Raw genomic sequence first — 21,058 nt, 5'->3', positions numbered from 1 at the left:
CACCAAGTGTAAATGCTCCTTAGTAGTCACTAGGTTCACAGATTTTGCTCAGGAAAATGTATCAGGGAAACAAGTCAGCACAACAGAGGCATTAAAGTAGTAACCTGCTTCAAGAACTCCTCCAGCGCCATCTCTCCTTGAGCCACAAGGAGCACATCTTTCACAATCAGCTCGTTCTTCTGCAAGTCGACATCCCAAATCTGTCCCAAGGTTAGCTCAGAAACCACCCAATTCACATGCAGCCTCTTCATCAACTGTTTCCAGTGACGATCTTTAAGCGCTTCCGACTTCAGCTCAATCACCAACATGTTGATCTGAGCAAGGAAGGATAAAAAGAGCACATCATGGATGTAAGTATCAAAATGTTATTATACCCCAGGTGATTCCCCCCTCCCCGGCACAAATACACTAACCTTCATGTAACCTTTCAGAAGCCTCTGAACATATTCGTAGGAGGCATACTGACGCAAGCGAGCCGGGAAATTCTTCAGCTGATTTAGTAGGCCGTCTAAACTTTGTCGAAGCTGTCAAGGAGAAAGCAGCAATTTAAACAGAGAAATTGATTCTGCTTGTGCACCAGGGGCCCAATCCAGACAGATTTGACTTTGGCGTCCATTAAAGTGAATTGTGCCACTGACTTTAATGGGAATTCTGGCATTCCCGCCTTTCCCGGGGCCTGGGGGGGATGGGGATTCAAGGATAGCTCCAGGCTTTTCCTTGCCCCCTGCCCCCAAATTCAAAGGATTGGACTATGGGGTCCAGGGGTGAGAAGAGGGTGCCTCCATCTCTCTAGTCTATCCAATGGAGAAACCGTCCCATTGGCTAGAATGGAGCGGATGGAGGTAGATGGTTTTAAAAGGCTGGATGTGTCAGGAGTGCATTTCCTCTGAATGGTCCAGTTAATGTTTGCATTTTTAACAGATTATTTATTCACACAAAACTCACGGACATCACTGAGCCCTCTGCACATACAGCCAAATAAGCCTACCTTGCGAGGCTGTACTGAAACCCAGGGTTGCTCCTTCATCTGATCAATCTGCTCCCAGACTTTGGAAAGTTCGGACCAAACTCCTTTCAGATCCTGCAGCTCTTCCAAAGCAACCTACAAGGACAAGGTGCACTTCCAATGAAAAAGAGACCTGTGTCATGATTCAAGAGTCCTTGTGATGCTGGACAGGTTCTGATCACTAAAGAAATAACAGCTGAAATTCACCTATCCAACTACTGGAATTTCATACCTGCACACGCTCTTCACTCCCACTAAGTAGTCCTGTATCTGTAAGTTCCAAGGCTTCTTTGGCTTTTGCACACTTCTCCCGGTCATCTTTCAGCCTCCCAAATTTTCCTTCATATATGGTAAGTGCTTGAAGAGCCTCTTCTGGACGCAGGTTACCCTTAAATAAACAGCAGTGCAAATTTATTTAGATGTTTATACCTTGCTTTTCTCACCAATGAGGAGCCAAAGGGGCATACAATGTCCTCTCCTCCTCCTCCTTTATCCTCACAGCAAGCACTGTGAAGTAGGCTAGGCTGAAAGAATAAGCAGCCCAGGAACAACTGGTTATTTCAGAAGTTATGTGAACCAAAACAGAAGGGGGAAAAACTAACCCAGAAGCAACAACGTGGAAACCCAGAGAGAAAACTGTCATTTCAAGGTTGATATAAATATGCACACTCTAAAATTATGATAACCATGGTCAGAAAGAACTACTGAAGCTGCATTCCTTAGATGTGTGTGCTTAAAAGTTTAAGATAAAATAGAAGGCACCTTCAGCTCATGGACTTATCAAATAAACAACTTTTTTCTTCATTTTAAGATAGCCTTCAGACAGCCCAATTTTTTTGCCACACAAAATACCTTATAATCAACCTGCCTTAGTATTAACACATTTATGTTATAGCGTTCACATTTATGTTATAGCGTTCATGTATATACAAATATCTGACCACTGAGGAAAGCCTCGGAGGCCAAAAAGTGTTTGGTTCTGTTTTGAAATGGTTCAAGGTTTTTAACCTCGAAATATGGAAATGTATTAGGCTATACAGATTCAGGGCTTTTTAGTTCTTATATTCACTACTTCAAGGGGGGGGGGATGTGCCAGTGTTCTTAATGTATAGTTTAATGAACCAGCTTTAACCAGCTTCTTTTTAAAAAATGTTTTCTCACCTAACAGTTTTCTCACTGTTTTAGAAGTTATTTCAAAAGTTAGCTGTCACAGCAAGACTGTGTCTACAGCCACTTCCCAGCTGCACAGCTAATTTCTACCTGTATGTATGGACTGGCAACTTCCATTTCAATATGTGTGAAGAAGTGATCCTGACCACAAAAGTTTATATACCTTGAATAAAACTGTTAGTCGTAAAGGTGACTCTGGACTCAAAACTTTGTCCAGCCTGTATACAGTTACCCTGCAACATGTCTTATGCCCCAATGTGAGGTGGAGAAATGTAAGCATCCTACTTCCACACTATTCTATTAAGCAGGGTGCTTTTGATTACGTGTGCACCAAATTATAGGTTTGCTTTATAGTCAGTTGCTTCCAAGGACATCCCACCCTCCCCTTGGGGTGTGCACATGGACACAAATAACATTTCACACTATGCATTACCATTTAGAAGAAGAAGAAGAAGAGTTGGTTCTTATATGCCGCTTTTCCCTACCCGAAGGAGGCTCAAAGCGGCTTACAGTCACCTTCCCATTCCTCTCCCCACAACAGACACCCTGTGGGGTGGGTGAGGCTGAGAGAGCCCTGATATCGCTGCTCCGTCAGAACAGTTTTATCAGTGCCGTGGCGAGCCCAAGGTCACCCAGCTGGTTGCATGTGGGGGAGTGCAGAATCGAACCCGGCATGCCAGATTAGAAGTCCACATTCCTAACCACTACACCAAACTGGCAGAACCCCAAACCTTACCGTTACTGGCTTTGTTTTCTCCCAGTCTGTCAGCAGGTCAATTGTACGGCTCTCCACAGCTCGATCCTCTTGCACAATCTTCATTTGCAAGTTGGCTACTTGCTGCTGAATGGCCGAGTCCTTACGACGCATGATGTCATTGAAAGCGCCCCACTCTCCCTCAATGTTATCAATGTACAGCCAGGACGAGGGAAACTGGAATCTCTGCTTCTCAAGCAAACGCTGCCCATTCCGGTACAGCTATTAGAGGGTAATACAAATTAAATGGGGGTTATATTCACACACCAATTTAAATCAGAAGGTACAATCAGTTGCTGCCCTAACACAGAGAAACTTGTCACCGTAGCTGAAAAGCCCGTTACTTTAAAACAGACTTTGAACACATGCCTATGGATGGGATCTTAACAATGAAGGTTTAAGCAGAAGAACTGTCTTGCAAAAACATGCTGCGAAAGACTTACTTCAACTTGTTTTTCAAACTGCTTGATCTTGCGCTTCAGGGACTGCACATAAGTGATGAAGGTCACTGCGTCTGATGTGCTTGCTGTGTCCACAGAATGCTGCTCCAACTCTTGTCGTGACTGCAAATGCAACAGAGTCAAGTATTGTACGTGTACAAGCAAAAACTAGAGCCTTTAGGGCAAGGAGAGGGGAGACGGTACAGCTATTAGAGGGTGATACAAATTAAATGGGGGTTATATTCACACACCAATTTAAATCAGAAGCTACAATCTGCTGCCCTAACACAGAGAACCTTGTCACCATAGGTGAAAAGCCTGTTAACTCTAAAACAGACTTTAAGCACATGCATATGGACGGGATCTTAACAGAGTCAAGTATTGTATGTGTTCAAGCAAAAACTAGATCCCTTAGGGCAAGGAGAGGGGATATGGTCTGTAGCCATTGCTTAGATGGGGCAGTGCTCTTCTAGGAGATGTGAATCATTCTTGGATGTGAATCATTCATAACAGGAGCAAGGAGAGAGGACATGTTTCCTCTGGACACTAGCCTCTGCCACATGGGATTTTTGTCTAACAATCTCAAATCAATAAGCTCCAAGCATATCCTGGATCAACATGGCCTTACACCACCTCTTTCATCTCGTATCATAGATCACAAGAGATGATGTGTCAAAAGGCATGGTTAGGGAGTCTCCAGGCACTTTCTTAAGACAGTTCACTAAAACACATGCTTAACAGCTACCTCCTTACCTTGGAGATCTGAGAATGGAACTCTGTCATGTTTTGGCCCAGCATCTGACCAAACTTGCTGAGTACTTCCTTGTGCCAGGAGTCATACTTCAAATTCACCTTGGATTGCACCTATGTAGTCAAGACAGACAACAGCATTTAACTATCAAGCCTCAATATCAAGACAATTCACTTGTTGTAAGTACAAGCAAATCCCTTTCCTTCTGATCTGTGTCGCTAGAAAGTTAATGGAAGTTATCTCCTTTGACCTGATCATCTGACACTGCTGCACAGTATTAGCTGATTTGTAAGTTAACACAGATGTAGGCAACTAGGTACATGAAATATGTTTACCTTTCCATAGTCTATAATGACGGGGCCAAATTCCTTCCTGGTTTCTGCATTGTCAAAGGTTCCTCTTGCTTTTCTTATCTGAACTAAGAGAGCTTGCCACTTGTTCAAGTCTTCTCCAAGACGGTTGTAGATATTCTCAGCTTGCATATCCCAAAGACATTGATACTGAAGCCAGACCTAAGGATCAAGCAGAGAAAACTATTTCTAAATAAAACAACTTTTGACTACTTAGGTTTTACAATAGTCAAATCTTTAAGGTTTTTTATTTTTTAAGAAGAAGAGTTAGTTCTTATATGCCGCTTTTCTCTACCAGAAGGAGTCTCAAAGCAGCTTACAATCGCCTTCCCTTTCCTCTCCCCACAACAGACACCCTGTGAGGTGGATGAGGCTGAGAGAGCCCTGATATCACCTGGTCAGAACAGCTTTATCCGGGCTGTGGCGAGCTGGCTGCAAGTGGAGGAGGAGCGGGGAATCAAACCCAGCCTTCCAGATTAGAAGTCGGACCTCCTAACAACCATACAGAGCTGGCTCTTTTTATACTTGAATATTGGGAGACATCTTGAGCATAGTGACTGAGAGTGAAGAATAAAAATTTGTGAGAATAATCAATTTGGAATTTAGAAACTAAAAGGAATCCAATACTCAGGTATAAGAACAGACAAATTTTAAAGCAACATTCTTTTTTAACATTTTTTCCCCACAGGCTTAAGGCAAAGGAATACCTAGAAAACGTTACATAATCACAGCAGAATGATAAAGAATTCCTATCTTACCTTAACGTACTGTTCGACCTCTGTTACAATCCCCATGACGGCAGAGTAAGACTCTTCGAGTGCTGAAGGGCCATCAGGCATCCGTGTCAGTGCATTCCGGTAGAACTTCTCCTCTTCTGACAACTCATAGTGTACACCAACCTAAGAAATGACAGAATTAAGCACAAAGCACATGGTTTGTTCACAAAACAGCTCCTGTTAAATTCCTTGAAGATTTATGTTCTATCCCTATTATCGTTTTTAGATCATTCTTACCTGATACCTCTGACTCTGGATTCTAGGCAGAGAAAGTATCACCATCTTCCAAGCAAACAATTCTTGGAAGAGCTTGTATCTGCAGTCTTCAATCGGAGGATTCAGGTAGATCACTTGATTAGTTATCCGCAGCTCATGCACGACATTCTGCAGGAAAACAAAGGGAAAGTGCTTGGTTTTGCTACACAAGGAAGTAACACATTACAGAACCACCGGCTCTTCAGGAAATAACGCTGTCCTAAATTTTACTATAGTATTAATAATTGAAAAGGAAGCCATTTCAAGACTGCATGTTACAGCAACTCTAACTTTTTATCCCCAGTATTAACATGAATCAAAGTTCTAAACACATCAAAGCCATGAAGCTTTTGAATTTACTCTTAATATTCCTCCACAACTGCATTTGCAGTGTGGTGTAGTGGGTAGAATGCTAGACTAGGACCTGAGAGATCCAGGTTCAAATCCCTACTCCACCATGGAAGCTTGCTGTGTGACTTTAGACCAAGCCATACATTCTGACCTATCTCACAAGGTTGTTGTGAGAATAAAATGAATGATGTAAACTGCTTTGGGTTCTCACTGTGGAAAAAGGCAGAGTATAAATGAAGCAAATAAATAAATATTCCCTTCCTCACTCTCTCTTATCTCATTTGCTTTCAAAATTTGTATTAAGCATCTAGAGAGCAGATGCCCTTTTTTTTGTTTTTAAGACCGTAAGGCAACAGCTATACAGCTAGGCTGTAACAAAACTTTCACCTTCTTAAAATTGTATTTTTATAACACATATGTTAGCAACTTTTATGGGTAGCAATTACAGTAATGACAAATTAAAATAAACATTAATAATGATAAAAGGATTAACAACTACAACAACAAAATAACTAGTGGGTTTCCAAAACAGATACACTTGCATCATTTAGCATTTATGTAATCATATCATGAAGAATTTGGGTGGCCAATGAAATACTTAAAATACTTTAGATCTGGCCACTTTAACAACCAGCATGGAGCTGTATTTCAAAGGCCTTCATTTTAATTTCATTTGCTGTGTAACCAGACAATCTTGTTTTTACTTAGGAAGCCGAGGTTCTTGGAATGCCAAGTTCTGTGCAGAATTATTATCATCTTCCACTTGTGTAAGAAAAGTGGATAACAAAACAATTATATTACAGTAATTTAAACCAAGCATCCCAAGTCCCCACCAGCTACCTCTAGCATGCAAAATTACATAGATCCAGATCAGAGGCAAGGCATCACATACTTTGATCTTTGGTTCTCCACCGGGCTTATGACTGACTTGTGGGGCATCTGTATCCATGTCAACCTCGGCCTTGTCGTCAGCTTGCCCAAGCAGTACTTGTGTCCATGCTCGCAGCCCAGCTTGCAAACGTACTCCCAGGATTCTCTCAATCTGGAACCACATTTGTTAGCAAGAGTTAAGTCCTGCCTAAGATGTAGTTTGGGGGGTTAGTACAGGCTCCTAGACAAAACTGATAAAATATTTTACCATGTTTACTAGTATTTGGTCCTCAATTATATTTGCAAATCGCCATCCCTAATCCTGAGCAGAAGAACAATATCCTAATAAAAACAGAGAAGCCCTGTGAATTTTACAAATGTTACAACTCCTCAGGGATGATACTCCCACATTCATTTCTGGCTCAGTGTGCTAAGTTTTTAACTTCATAATTAATTTCAGATAGCTGATACAAACAGCCGGTTTAATCCCAAATAAGAATTAATCTTGGTGCTTATGAAGCAGTTGCTATGCCAGTTTATCATATTCTCCTAAACTCATTTTCTTTACTCACCATCACCCACCCACCCTTCTTCTAGGCAGTATCCACAGCCCACTGAACTGAAGAGCTGGTGAAAAGTAATTGGAATTAAACTTCAGCCTAAATTTCCAACACAGATGTTTGGCTGAGTGCTTCAGTGCAGCAGTTATTTTAGAAACTAGACTAATGGCTATAATTTCACCTTGGTAAATTTAATTGTCCTCTCCTTGCAGCTTCCTGATACGCTTACCTCCATGTCTAGCTTGTTAACCCAGATGGGCAAATTGGAATACGAATGAAGATTCAAGTCATCTACAGCCTTCTGAACTCTGTTCAAGATTTCCGAAAAGGTTTTGTGATCGTACATGCAAGTTTCCAAGGATCTTACTTCCAGGTCTATTTTCTCTTCAATGATAAGCAAATCATCCACCTAAGAAAACAAAATAAATGCAGCCTTTACAAATGCAATTCAGCACAGAAAAGTCTTTCATCACAAAGTTACCTGTTCATATTAGCACAACTTCTAGCTTTACTCCCCCACCCATAAAAGGTTTTGAATCCTAATAAACGATTTGGTATTTGGGCAGCCAACGGCTTACTTTTAAAGAGTGTTCTGAACTCTGTAGTGCTATTTAAACATAAACAGTGCTTTGTAAAAAGCCTCAATTAAATTCATCTTACTGTATTATTTGTGCAAGGCACCACAATACCTATGATCTGGAAAAGCAAATATGCCACTGCTTTTCATTTGCTTTAATGAAATCAATAAAAGACTTCACCCAAATTAAAAGTTAGGAGGACTGGCACCAGCCTTAACCATTTCTCAAAGTCCTCTCTTAGAAATGTTCTTGGAAAAGCAGATCTGGAGAGAACTTTTCATGGACGGAAGGTTTTCAGAAAGATCTTTTCCCTCACATTGCTCCAAGGGTCTTCAAACCTTCAGTAGCAGCTTTTTGGGATGGCCCAGAGGCCTGTCACAAGAAGGCCAAATTCCACCCACACAAACTCCTTGTGGCTCAAAGACTATGTTGAAATGTCACCCTCACAGCAATTACTTAAAAACCAAACAAATAGCAAGCGTCCAAAGAGGAGGCACCTCAAAGCAAACTCACCTTTTCTTGGAAGTTGAAGACTGTCTCTGCCAGTCGTTGCACATATGGGTCAAGTTTGTAGGATTCCCACACTAGAGCAATCCCTTCTCCAATCAAAGCTTGCACTTCCTTCTTCAGGCCAGCCACCAAGAGGGAAATGGTGTTGCGTTCTTCCACCTTCTCGCAGGTTCGTTCGTAAGTACGGACACTTTCAATCAGTGAAATAGCAAAAGGGTACAGCTGGTTTGCTTGGTGAGCTTTATTGACAATTGCAAGAGGAACCCGGAACCCGAGCCACTTAAGATTGCGGACTTCTTTGGAAAGTGTAATTATTTCCGGGAGGAAGTTGACCTTCAGTTTCAGAACATTTCCTGTTCGGCCTCTAACACGCGTGCTCTCAATGGTGAAAATGCGGCCAGAAACACCCAGGTTACGCTGCTGAACCTTCCTGGCCCAATCGTCGAATATTTCTTGTGTGTTGAGCTTCATGCGGAAACTGTCTCCATCTTGCTTCAGCTTCTGCCCTTCCACGTGGTTCTCCCAGCCCTTTCCGAGGACATCTTCCACACGCTTCATGTAAGCAGTGAGCTGCCTGTCAATCTGTTTGGCCCAAATTATAGACCCAGACACTGGGGGCAAGTCCCGAACGTGGCTCATTTTGCAAGCCTGGCTTTGCGGATACTGCACTTTAAACTTGTCATGAAGTGACTCGATGTCGTCTTTCACCCGCTGGATCAGCTGCGTTTGGTACTCACGGATAGCGCCTCGGATGTGGGGTCGGACAAACAGGGCGTTGAACCTGGAGAAGATCCTGAACATCTCGTTGGCGTTCTTTGCTGTGCCGAGCTGGTCCCGCAGGCGAGCAGTAATGCGAGTTTCAACTCTATCAATCCGTTCATCGTATCGCTTCATCGCAGCCTCCCAGGCCTCTGTGCCTTCTTTGGAAACGTCCAACCCATCTACCTCTTTGACGTTCTCATAAGCAAGGTTTACTTCTTCAATTGCATTGGCATCAGCAGCGTCAAACAGGACTTCGGCTACTTTCATGTCCTGGGGCTCAGGTACCTCTCCTTGATTTTGCTGGGCTACTGCAGTCACCTTTGTTAACACAACAGAATACAGATAAGCAATATTAGTAATCGCCATTATCTTGTCCATGATCATACAGCTCCATAGATCACTACTAATGACTCTCTAGGAGGGCTTGGGACTCGGAGCATCTGAAGGACTGTCTTGTCCTATAGATTCCTTCAGGGGAATGAAGATCACAAAAAGGGGTCCACCTAATTGTCCCATCAACCAGATCTCTGGTGCATACATGATGCAACCTTTTCAGTGGCAGGCCCAGGATTATGGCATGACCACCGCAGAAAGGTATGCTTGGTCCCCTCTCACTTTCTATCTTTAGGAAACAGTGGACGATGGTTTTATTCAGGACAGCATTCCACTCATTTTGTTTTTCTGCCTATCCGCAGTTTTAAGTGAATTCATGGCCTTTTATGGGTTTTATGTATTTTTTTTGGTTGATGTTCTAATTATATTGCAAGCCACTTGGAGTTCCATGAAGTAGAAAGGAGGCTAACAATTTTTAAAAGAAATTAACTGAAAGTGCACACTTTATCATCGCAAGATCTTAGTTTCTATTTTCCAACAGCTTTATTGATATCAAAGTTTTTTGTAATAGCATTTATCCTGCAACCAGTAGGGGGTGCAATGCTTTCAGCAATGAATTCAGAACTATTTTTCAGAAATGCAAAAAGACTGAGTCAAAGATCTACTCTCAGAAATTGCTGTTTCAGATTGTTGAACCTTGTTTCATGGAACAGGAATATAAATCTGGATTCTTGAGAACTGCCCCCTCTCCCAAACAACATATTGTTTCCCTCAAGTTTAGGTGTTTACCAGTATGCAACATATGCTCATGTTTTTCTCTGAATCTAACAATTTCCTGGGCAATATCATTTCTCCCTTCCTACAGGACTTTTGCAAGGGAGAAATATAGTATAGAATCATAGCGTTGGAAAGGGCCATACAGGCCACCAAGTCCAACTCCCTTCTCAATGCATCCATGATAACTGTCCAGCTACTGCTTAAAGACTGCCAGTGAGGGGGAGCTAGCTACCTCTTTAGGCATTCCATTCCACTGCTGATCTTCTCTGTGAAGTTCTTTCCTTATATCTAGCTGGTACTCTCAGCCAATCACCTTTGGAGCTAAACTACAGAGAGATGCCATTCTCCTTTGCTCCCTCCCTCACTGGATGAGTGCAGGCCTTTCCCCTCTCAGCAAAGTATGGCAGCTGGGTATGCCTTGTTCCGGGGCCCACAGAAGTGAACCCACAGATCAACTCACTTAAAATTTGCAGGTTCCTTAGTGCAGGGGCAGACAACCTGTGGTCCTCCAGATGTCCATGGACTACAATTCCCATGAGCCCCTGCCAGCGTTTGCTGGCAGGGGCTCATGGGAATTTTAGTCCATGAACATCTGGAGGACCACAGGTTGACTACCCCTGCTTTAGTGGACAGGCAGCACTAGCTCCTCTGCAATTTTGGAGTCATTTGTTTGAAAACAGCCATTCCAGCTGCTCCCCTCCCCTCCCCTCAGGAAAAAGTCTTTTATTTTCTTGTGAAAGGAAACAAAGAACAGATACAACAAGGAAGGATTGCAAACAGTTTTCAGCAGAAAGGTAATCTTTTTTATTGTCCATCAGACAGTGTGAGAGTAAGAAAAATAATTAATACAGAGTTGTTGTTTTTTTAATGTTTGTGGCTGGAGCCATTTCCCCACCAATAGGAATCAGTGGAGAGAATTGTGCCTGCTCTAAGAGAGACCTACTTTGGGGGTCTGTACAGTCAAACCCTTTGGTCCAATTAATTTGAAACTCTGTTGTTGTTTTTAGAATAGAGAGGGGACTATGTTCTATGCCCTTGTTGTGCCATTAACTTTCTTAACAGCTACCCCAACCCTCCCCCCCCCACAATAGATTTCCCACTGAAAGAAAGACCCAAAGCACTACAACACAAAGAAACACATGGATTTGAATGCTGAACTGGCAGTGTCTGATACAAACAGCTTAAGCATTTAGGGATCCCCCACCCCAAACCCCAGATACAGTACATTCCTAGTAGCCATAACCCAAAGCATTCAATGTCAAAACAATCTATGGCAAGGAAAGAACGGCCTATTCATAACTCTGATAGGACCACTTACAAACACAACAGAATACGATGCCTCCATTAAGAAAAGGCACCAGTCGCTATTCAAGAGGGGAAAGAGGAGGAGACGCTGTTACCTGTGGCCTTAAGACTCTCACAATAACAGCTCTCAGTTGCTCATGCTGACGCCTGAACTTCCTCATTTGGTCCAGACGAGCCTGCAATTTTCTGTGGGCTGGATTGATACGCCACACCATCTTCAGGTTCTCTTCTCGCTTTCTCTTCACAATGTCTCTCAGCAAGACTTGCAGTTTTTCATACTCATCATCCCAAGTCTGGAAGACTTCAAAGCATGCAACCATGACCTGGGGGGTGGCAGATTGGAGAGAAGAAAGAAGAACCGGCAGTGAACAATCTGGCCTATCACAGTCTCAGTGAACTGTGGGTACCTACTATAGCTGAAATTTCATGGGACAATTTCCCCAAACTTTGTATTTTAAAAATGACAGGTAATGTTATCATACAGCTTTATGTATGACCAAATGTGGGATCTTCTTCCCAAACTTTGTATTTTTAAGAAGAAGAGTTGGTTCTTATATGCCACTTTTCTCTACCCGAAGGAGTCTCAAAGCAGCTTACATTCGCCTTCCCTTTCCTCTCCCCACAACAGACACCCTGTGAGGTGGGTGAGGCTGAGAGAACCCTGATATCCCTGCTCAGTTAGAACAGCTTTATCAATGCCATGGCGAGCCCAAGGTCACCCAGCTGGCTGCATGTGGGGGAGTGCAAAATCGAGCCAGGCATGCCAGATTAGAAGTCTGCACTCCTAACCACTAAACCAAACTGGTATTTTAAAAATGACAGATAGGTAATGTTATCATACAGCTCCGTCCTGTATGACCAAATGTGGGCTCTTCTTCCCAAACTTTGTATTTTTAAAACGACAGATAGGTAATGTTATCATACAGATCCATCCTTTAAAACCAAATGTGGGCTCTTCATGTTTGAAGCTTCCGGGAGCTGGGAGGAGTCTGATGCAGCTTACAGGACTGAGGTCTTCCTCCCACTTCTCCTTACCTTCTCAAATTCTTCATAGGCAACATGCATCAGTTTTCGTGTCCCCAACACTTTCAGCAGCTGGGAGCTCAGGTCTCTTGAGATGGCCTCCACCAGGCGCAGCGCCCTTTGAATAGGGTACTTAGTATTTCTGATTTTTCTCAGATGAGTGAATATTGCCACTAACGCCTGCCTTATTTTATCCAGCTCAGTAGCAGACAACAGGTCATTCAGAGGGAAGTCTTTCATCAGAGGGTTGTAGTCGTTCACAGTCTCCAAAGCCTGTTTTAGGCCTAGGGAAGAGTTCAGAACAGACCTCCATTTTTTAAAATAAGAAAATGCAGAAGTAACTTAACAAACTATCCATTCATAGCAACCCTGCTAAGGAGCTAAATGCCAAATTATATTGGTGCAACAGGTGAAGATCTGTCAGCCGTGATACAGAAGAAGAAAAAAAGTCTCAAGCTGGCAATGGCGAAGTGATTTAATGTTCAAAATATCAAATGTTCAAAGCATTTTCAAAACGGATTCCCAGGTATATTCTGTTTTCGCTTCCTTCATCAGTGAATTCTCAATATTGTAATTTCAATCTTCTCTAATAATGTTTGTTGGAACTAATATTGTTGGAAATAACTTAATCTCTAATAGTTTCTTGGATGTATAATTCAATCACAAACTGGTTGCAGTAATTCAAATTTGTAGGGGTCTTCTAATATTTACATCACTATGTGTATTTCTTCTATAGCAGTCACTGCTATAGACCAGTTTGTGTTTGAATCCATTTTGAAAATGCTTTGAACATTTTGAAATTTTGAACATTAAATCACTTTGCCATCGCCAAATTATATTTCTGAACAGCTATGTAAGACCTTACCTGTGTCTGTGTCAAAACTGACAGTTGCATGGAAGCGCTTGCCGTGCTTTAAGATATCCAAGGTCAAGAGGACTTCGGGACTTTCACGCTTCTCCTGAATACGGTAGAGGGCCCGTTCCAAGTTCAGCCAGAAGCTGATTTCTTGCAAAGCAGTCCCTGATGCAGGGTCCCGATCTAGCTTGGTCACCTTGCAAATATGAATGAAAAAAACTTATCAGTGTTTCTTTATGCAGCTGGCACTAGAGTCCAAACAGCAAGGCCTAACCAACTTGTAAGGAACTTAACAGCAAAACAGAAAGGGAGATTTTGCATCCAAAGGTAACATTAAAGCCTCTAATGCAGTGGTCCCCAACCTTTGTATCACCAGGGACTGGTCAACGCTTGACAATTTTACTGAGGCCCGGGGAGGGGGGTAGTCTTTTGCCAAGGGACATCGCCACTGTTACCTGAACCCCTGCTCCACTTGCTTTCCCAACGGCGCTCCTGACTTCCCACTGCCCACTGGGGGGCGCTGCCAGCAACAGCTGCGCAGTGCCACGCCGAGGGGGAGCCCCAGCCATGGGGGCTGACAGAAAGCACCAAAGATGAGCTGGCAACAGAGTGGCAGGAAAGCCCCTGAGGCAGAAGCCGGGAAGGAAGACGAGGAGGAGTCACGGCCTGGTACCAACTGATCCACGAACTGGTTCCAGTCCCCAGACTGGAGGTTGGAGACAGCTGCTCTAACTCATCTTACTTCTTATATAATTCATACCTTTTGGATTTCTCTAATCCAGCGGTTCACGCCAGACTGCAGCTGGTTGAGAAAAGTCGGGTCCTCAACTTTATCGCCAAAATTAGTGACCTTTGGCTTTTCTCCACGTTCATAGCACTGCTTGGCAACATTAGTAATGATTGGATGAATCGGCAAACTGATCTCTGGTATTTCAATGTTCTGCTGGAGGTGCAGTAGTCCCATTTCAAGTTCCGCAATTTTCTTCTCGACTGAAGGAGCCATTTTATCTCCATCCCTGAAACAGTGAATACAAATTTATCTCTCAAATTGTTATGCTTACAAAATCTCCTCTGCATTATAATCTCCCTTCTTCACAGGTCAACCTAATTAAAGGAAAGAGCAACCCAAGAATTACCCAAGAGGATGTAGCGATAGCCACAGGAATAAATAGCTTTAAAAGATGAGATAGATTAATGGAGGACAAGTCTATCCAACAGCTCTTATCCATGGTGAACCTCCATGTTCGGAGGCTTTAAGTCGCTGTATCCCAAAGCCAGGAAGCAACATCATGGAAGGCCTCAGCCTTTATGTCCTGGAAGGGTTTCCTGAGTGGGTAAGAGTTAATTAATTGTTTATATATTTTTTAAGTTTGTTAAACATTTATCAGGTGATTTGACTATATATAGTCATGCCAAGCCCCTCCCCACTCCAAATGGCCAATGATGGGCCTGGAGGAGGCGAGAGGTGGAGGGACCCCAGGTTGACATGTCCACAGCTATGCTTCCCAACCATATTCTGCATAATCATGCCACTTCTGGAGTTTCTCAAAGCTTGAACTATGTTTCAGAGGTTTCTCAATAGTAGAAAAGTTGGGAAAGGCTCTGTTGTTGGCCCATCCAGAGGAATTGGTTGGCCACTGCTTGAGACAGGACACTGGATTAGAAGGACCATTGGTCTGATCCAACAGGGCTCTTCTTACGCTACGTGTGAGGTTTACAGGTCTCGCCTTTCATATCCGGCAAACTACACTATCAGCCACACCACTCTCCAAACTCCTGAGGACCCTTACAAATTGCCTCTGACATGAAAATTGCAAACACAGGAGGAGGTAGCCCTGATCCTTGTACTAATTTTTTAAACTTAAACACAGAGCTGTTATGATCTTGCCAATAGGTTTTCCAAGGAGATTCTCTTTTACTCACCCTTTTTTCCTGAATGTGTATGGGAGCTTGAATTGGCATAAATTAAAGCTATTAAGTACCTGTCTGCTTTTCCAGATTCTCTGATGTATGACTTGAAAAAGGGAGCAACAGCATTGCTGATGAATGAATGCAGAGTTTCATAAGGAGAGTCTTCACTGAGGGAGAGAACTCTGAGCTGAGAGGAGACAGGCTTGTCTGCATCAATTACTGGTGCTCGTTTAATGAATGCCAAACTGCAAAAAAAATCAAAGAAACATTAGCAAGCAGTTGTTGAACTATTCAATATCGGAAGACAGGAGAAGGCAGATAAGTTAGCACAAGTTAATCATGCAGCTTTAAAGCAAGACTCTACAAGACTATTAAGGTTTCAGCTCCTTCAACATTTTAATGAATTGGATTTTTAAAAATAAATGATGAATCTATGTATAATTCTTGAACTGCTCTAGATAAAATAATTAAGTAGCTGGTCAGAGTGGTAGCTAAAGCTGTGACCTGAGATCTAAGAGACACCCGACTCAAATTTCACCCCGGTTACTGTCTCATCAGGCCCCATCTGGCAAACCATTCTGTCTCAACCCCAGCCTCCTGCTTGCAGTATAGGTCAATACTGCTGGTCCCCTTTATAGAGCTGTTGAGATCACTGTGATCAAATTGCTTCATATGTTAACACCAAACGCTTACTGATACAAATGATTACTAAGGGGCATTTTATTGTCTTATATATCTACAAGTACAACTGGATCCACACTCAGAAGGAAGATAAATTTGTCAGAAGCCCAAGGACTAAGCGACTGGGAGCTTTGCCTCAGGATATAAGGTCTATTTGCTCTAGAAACTGCCTCCTCCCAACGAAATATGATGCACTTGTCTTACATCCCTCCTCTCATAGTTTCCTGCTGCTGTTCTTTCTGATTGGCAACTGGTGAATCAAACTGCAGGTTATCTGGCTGGGAAGAATTCTGTATCAGGCAGTTTGTCAAAGCTTTCCACAGACATAGCTCTGCACTACTGGATCTGCTCTCAGGCAACCCTAGCATCATACTTCACTTCCTCTGCACAACTTACACTCATATTGGAAACTCCTAATAACTCCCCAAGACACCAAACCTTCTCTGTAGTTCAGACATCCCTCCACCCCTTTAAAAAAACAAATGGAATCCAATTGGGCAAATGACACAAAACTTCTCCAATAGTGTGAAAACATAAACCTGCATTTGGGAATGGACTCCTATCTTACAGCGCAGCATCCTCGAGCACATTAGTTTTCCTGTAGCATCACCTAAAGGCTGTGCAGTGCTGTCCAGGAAAAAGTGGTGCTGATCCTTCAGCACAGGGGATACCTTCAGCTACATGTACAGGATGGTCAGTGAACCACACTCTGAACATGCCCACTATCTGTAATCACTGTTACCTTCAGATATGGTTGATATTGTTATTGTTGCAGTTCACTTATATGTTATGAAGACACAAAGTTCCATTTACTGTTTATGTTTATGTTCCATGTGGGCTGCCCTGAGCCTTAGGGGAGGGAATTATACAAATATATAATAAATAAATAAACAAATACTCTGAAAAAAACTGCAGTTTTCTTAAGAACCACTGGACCCTCCCCCCCTGCATCCTGCTGGCCTTTATAGGCCACCTGAACTCTCCCAGCTCAGGAGTATGCAGCAAGCTGGCCAGAAGACTCATCTCTTCACCCATTATGTCCATCCCGTGCAATCTGTTATGATCTGTCATCCCCACCAGCAAGCTGTATCTTCTGTTGCAATAAAACAGTGAAAAATTAGCTATTTGTAAAATGATTATAAACCCAGCTTATACATTTTTTTCTAACAGTAGGTGTGAGAAGCAAATAAGGCAAGGGTTCTTGTTATATAATCTGCAGGATCACTTCTTAAGGCACTGTGAGCTTTGACTCACCTGTTTGATTTTATCCCATAATGAATGTCAGTACTTATGCCATAGGAAATAAATTCCTTTTCTTCCTCTCCTTCGTCACCAACATCCTCTGTAAAGAATTAAGAAATCTTATTAGCATCAGTTTGAAGAATCTAGCTCCATCTACGGCTGACACAGGGTCTACACCAGGGGTAGTCAAACTGCGGCCCTCCAGATGTCCATGGACTACAATTCCCATAAGCCCCTGCCAGGGTGTGCTGGCAAGGGCTCATGGGAATTGCAGTCCATGGACATCTGGAGGGCCGCAGTTTGACTACCCCTGGTCTACACCAACAGACAGACCTTTCCACTGATCAAATAAGCATACTGGGCTAATCTCCTAAGAGTTCTATTTGACACTGGCCTGGATCTAAAGATGGAGCTACAGAAAATATACCCCTTCCTGCTGCAGTCCCCTGCAACCTCCCCCTATAAAGCCAATCCTAATTAATATGATGCTGGGGCTTGCAGTTGCAAGGGGCAGCCAGGGGAAAAAATCACTACCTTTCCTGTGCAAGCGCAACCACCCTTCTGTTCCAAGGGAGAGGGAGGAGTTTGGAGCATACGTTTTTTTAAAAGGGCAACATTTACCAAAAAGAGAAGAGCGAGTTTAAACAATGTCAAGAAATGGAATGAAGGCTATTCTTCTTACTTGCATGTGTTCCCGCCATGTTTACTTTGGGAAAATATCTCACTTTCCCCAATGGACATCCTCCAAGGTAAGGATACGTAGAATTTGAGCTTTCAAATTATGGCTTTTATGGTTTTTTTAGTCATTGTTGTTTTATTCACATTATACAAGAAAGAAAGGCTGAGTTCTACAAGACAGAAAGGCTGCTAATAAATATTTTAAGTAAAATAAATGGCAGCATTTCTCATCATATATTCTCTAGAATCCATTACCTTAAATTCATCGACTCAATGAATTCATAGGGATAAACACTTGCTGCTGCAAACACACATCTTCCCTTCTGTGGACTTGATTCCACACTCAGTATTCTAGGCATGACTGATGAACAAAGACCAGTTCCTACTAGGGATTTGTAAACTGGGATGCTAGCCAGAAAGATCTGCAGAATCTACTGTTAATGCTTAAAGAACTACAACAGAAACAAGATCTGAGAGCAGCTTTACTGGCCTTAAAGACCTTTAGAAATTACAGTGAAGGAACAAAGAGTTAGGCAGAGTGGAAAAGCCTTGTTAAGTGTGGGTGGTGATTTGCACGGTGTCGTCACTGCTTTGGCAGCCAACCGCAGCAGTGAAACCACTGCAATGCAGCACAGCAAAAGAGAGGCACACCCAGAAGTGGGAAACAGAAAGGGAAAGTATCGCTGGACTCAAGAATGCATCCTGCCTGAAAAAAGAACTGTTCTTAAGAAACCTCTAGACTCTTCCATCCTTTCATTTGACATAATGAAATGACCACTTATATATAATATAATAAAAGCAGTTTTCTGTAAAATGGAGTCAGATCTTTGAGTTGTGTACTATTCAGCAGACAATGATCCTACAGTTGTATATGAAACTGAGGCACATGGAAATATTTTGAGTTATAAGCCAAACTGAACCCAGGGAACTCCTCTAAGCATACAATTTCTAAGAACAATTTATTTCTGCCAATGACTCTGCAGTAATAACTGGGATACCTCGCAATATCCCATTTTTAGCAGGGTGCCAGTAAGACTTAAAGGATTGTTCATCTATATTTAAAATGCCATTAACTATATTTAATATAGCAGAACTTTTATTAAAAGTTTATTCCAGGACTGTTTCATCATGTTTAACTAAACCTAGTGAGCAACAGGGAAAGTTCTTCTAAAACCCAAAAACCTCTTAGTGGTTTATGGACTTCAGTATTTAGACTTCCTAATTCTAATGTTTCTATTATTTATGACTGTTAAATTTACACTGCTAGCCTGTTTACATTCGAAAAGCCAGCAAAACTTGACAAAGTGACTAAGGTTATCTTTCCTGTATGATACCTGAACAAAGACATGCCCTTCCACAGACTATTAGTGTTTGGATAATGGGAAAAGCCTCTAATGTTAACAATACTTAGAAGTATGAGTAGCATGCTGCAAATATTGCTTGCTAATACAATATCGTTCAAAAAAAGTATTGTTCAAAGAATGTTTAGGAGAAAGTTATAGCACCGGAACCTACTTGGCACACATAAATTTGTTCCACTTATTGCCACTAAGCAAATCTATGTTTGCCATTAATTCAAATAACTCATCTATTTTGTCACAGGCAACAGAAATGCAACAGTAACAAAATATGGAAACAGAAAAGATATGCAAATTAGAATAGGAACCATGCAGGATGGCAAATGAAAACGTATGGATGAAAATATGCAATCCTTTGTGCTACTGTACAAATATCTTCAGAGGTCAGATTCTATGTGTAAGCTGGACCAGTGGTTCTCCAACTAGTGAAATCCTAAAGTTCCTTTGAAAGCTTCTCAGAACAATAAAGGCAGGGCAAACCTCCCTGAAAGGCACCTCCCTCGGTGACGCACAGACATCACGAGGGAGCACCAGCAGTGTCCTAAGTCATGCTGCAGTTCCCGAGATGCAAAGCGGAGGCCTAGCAATGCCCATCAATATCCAGCATGAAACAAGTGTAGATCTCAGAATATTCTGCAATTTGCTGAGATTCTTTGGAAGGAAAAGAAACACAGGATTCCTTGACACATAGAAGTCCAAGAACCACAGAACCAAACTGAAATCAACTTGCAGCTATCTGTAACACACATCTCTTATCTTCATTTGTATTTTGGCTTGTCTATGGTTATATGGATGAAGCATCAGATATGCAGGAATACCCTCTGAGGATTTTCCTCACTGAAAGTTGCCTGCAAGCTAGGAAGCCATAGTTAATTGTAGCACAATACTTTCTTACCATGAACAAATGCTTCTACATAAAGTAGTCCCCATATAATCTTTCCAAAGACTGGGAGAGAGGGAGAGTCAGCCCGCTACCATAGACCTGGCTGTGCGTTCCCTTTTTATGCAAAAATATTTATTCATAAGTGTTGCTGGTTCAGAGAAGATGGGTGCTGAACTCAACAAGCTGCTTCCTTAGTCTCCTGAGGGAACCATGTGGGGGTGAGGAAAAACAAAACAAATCTCTCATTATGGAAGCCAAGGAAGCCACTGTGGGTCTCCAATGCAGAGAAACAAACATTCCCTTTCTTGCCTCACCTCCGGAGGAGGAGGAGAATAGGCAGACCGGCTCCTTACAAAAAACCCATGTGAGAAATTTAAGCTGTGGGCATCCTGACACATCGTGAAGCTTTAGAATTAAAATCTTTGTAAATTCTAGATGTTGTCACCCGCCCTGAGCAATGTGAAAGGGTGGGATATAACTAAAATTTTATTCTCTCTTAGCTCATCTGCTGCCAAAGTTTTGATCCACTAAACTCCTAGAGGAGGGCAGGTGCCCATCTTTTTGTTTCTGAGGCACTAAGGCTCCAGCTGTACAGCTAGCCTGCAGCAAAAAAGGACTGGGGGGAAACGACGGGCGCCATTCTGAGGCCGCAGGAGGAAGAACGGGAGAAGAATAGGCATCATTCTTATTTGACATAAGAATAATATATTAATAAATAATAACGAGGGTGATGAGGCGAATAACAACAATGCCTCGGGGGCCGGGATCTTGTGGATCCCGCTCCAGCCATGACGCCGAGCTCGTTCTCCGCCGGCGCCAAAGCAAGGCGGAGGTCGCGCGAGCCTCTTCCTCGTCCCCTCATTCCTGTCAGAGACAAA

General features: G+C 42.5%; 1 protein-coding gene across 2 annotated transcripts in view; it reads right to left on the bottom strand.

Moving 5' to 3' along the window:
• Nucleotides 1–21,058, bottom strand: part of DYNC1H1 (dynein cytoplasmic 1 heavy chain 1) — a 65,504-nt gene that overhangs the window by 43,870 nt on the left and 576 nt on the right. For both annotated transcript variants that reach the window (XM_077323699.1, XM_077323698.1), the window contains exons 2-20: nt 17,274–17,361; nt 15,410–15,583; nt 14,188–14,443; nt 13,437–13,623; nt 12,584–12,855; nt 11,644–11,871; nt 8,375–9,451; nt 7,513–7,692; nt 6,746–6,895; nt 5,485–5,631; nt 5,230–5,370; nt 4,457–4,633; nt 4,124–4,234; nt 3,374–3,493; nt 2,913–3,152; nt 1,239–1,394; nt 989–1,102; nt 414–524; nt 105–314 (exon numbers count right to left, since the gene is read on the bottom strand). In XM_077323699.1, the coding sequence (XP_077179814.1) occupies nt 105–314; nt 414–524; nt 989–1,102; nt 1,239–1,394; nt 2,913–3,152; nt 3,374–3,493; nt 4,124–4,234; nt 4,457–4,633; nt 5,230–5,370; nt 5,485–5,631; nt 6,746–6,895; nt 7,513–7,692; nt 8,375–9,451; nt 11,644–11,871; nt 12,584–12,855; nt 13,437–13,623; nt 14,188–14,443; nt 15,410–15,583; nt 17,274–17,361 (4,139 nt within the window). The remainder of the gene's footprint in view (nt 1–104; nt 315–413; nt 525–988; nt 1,103–1,238; nt 1,395–2,912; nt 3,153–3,373; nt 3,494–4,123; nt 4,235–4,456; nt 4,634–5,229; nt 5,371–5,484; nt 5,632–6,745; nt 6,896–7,512; nt 7,693–8,374; nt 9,452–11,643; nt 11,872–12,583; nt 12,856–13,436; nt 13,624–14,187; nt 14,444–15,409; nt 15,584–17,273; nt 17,362–21,058) is intronic.

The sequence above is a fragment of the Paroedura picta genome, chromosome 2, assembly GCF_049243985.1.
Source record: "Paroedura picta isolate Pp20150507F chromosome 2, Ppicta_v3.0, whole genome shotgun sequence".
Classification (NCBI taxonomy): domain Eukaryota; kingdom Metazoa; phylum Chordata; class Lepidosauria; order Squamata; family Gekkonidae; genus Paroedura; species Paroedura picta.
Note: the sequence above shows the minus strand (reverse complement) of the source record. Positions and strands in the feature narration are given on the sequence as shown.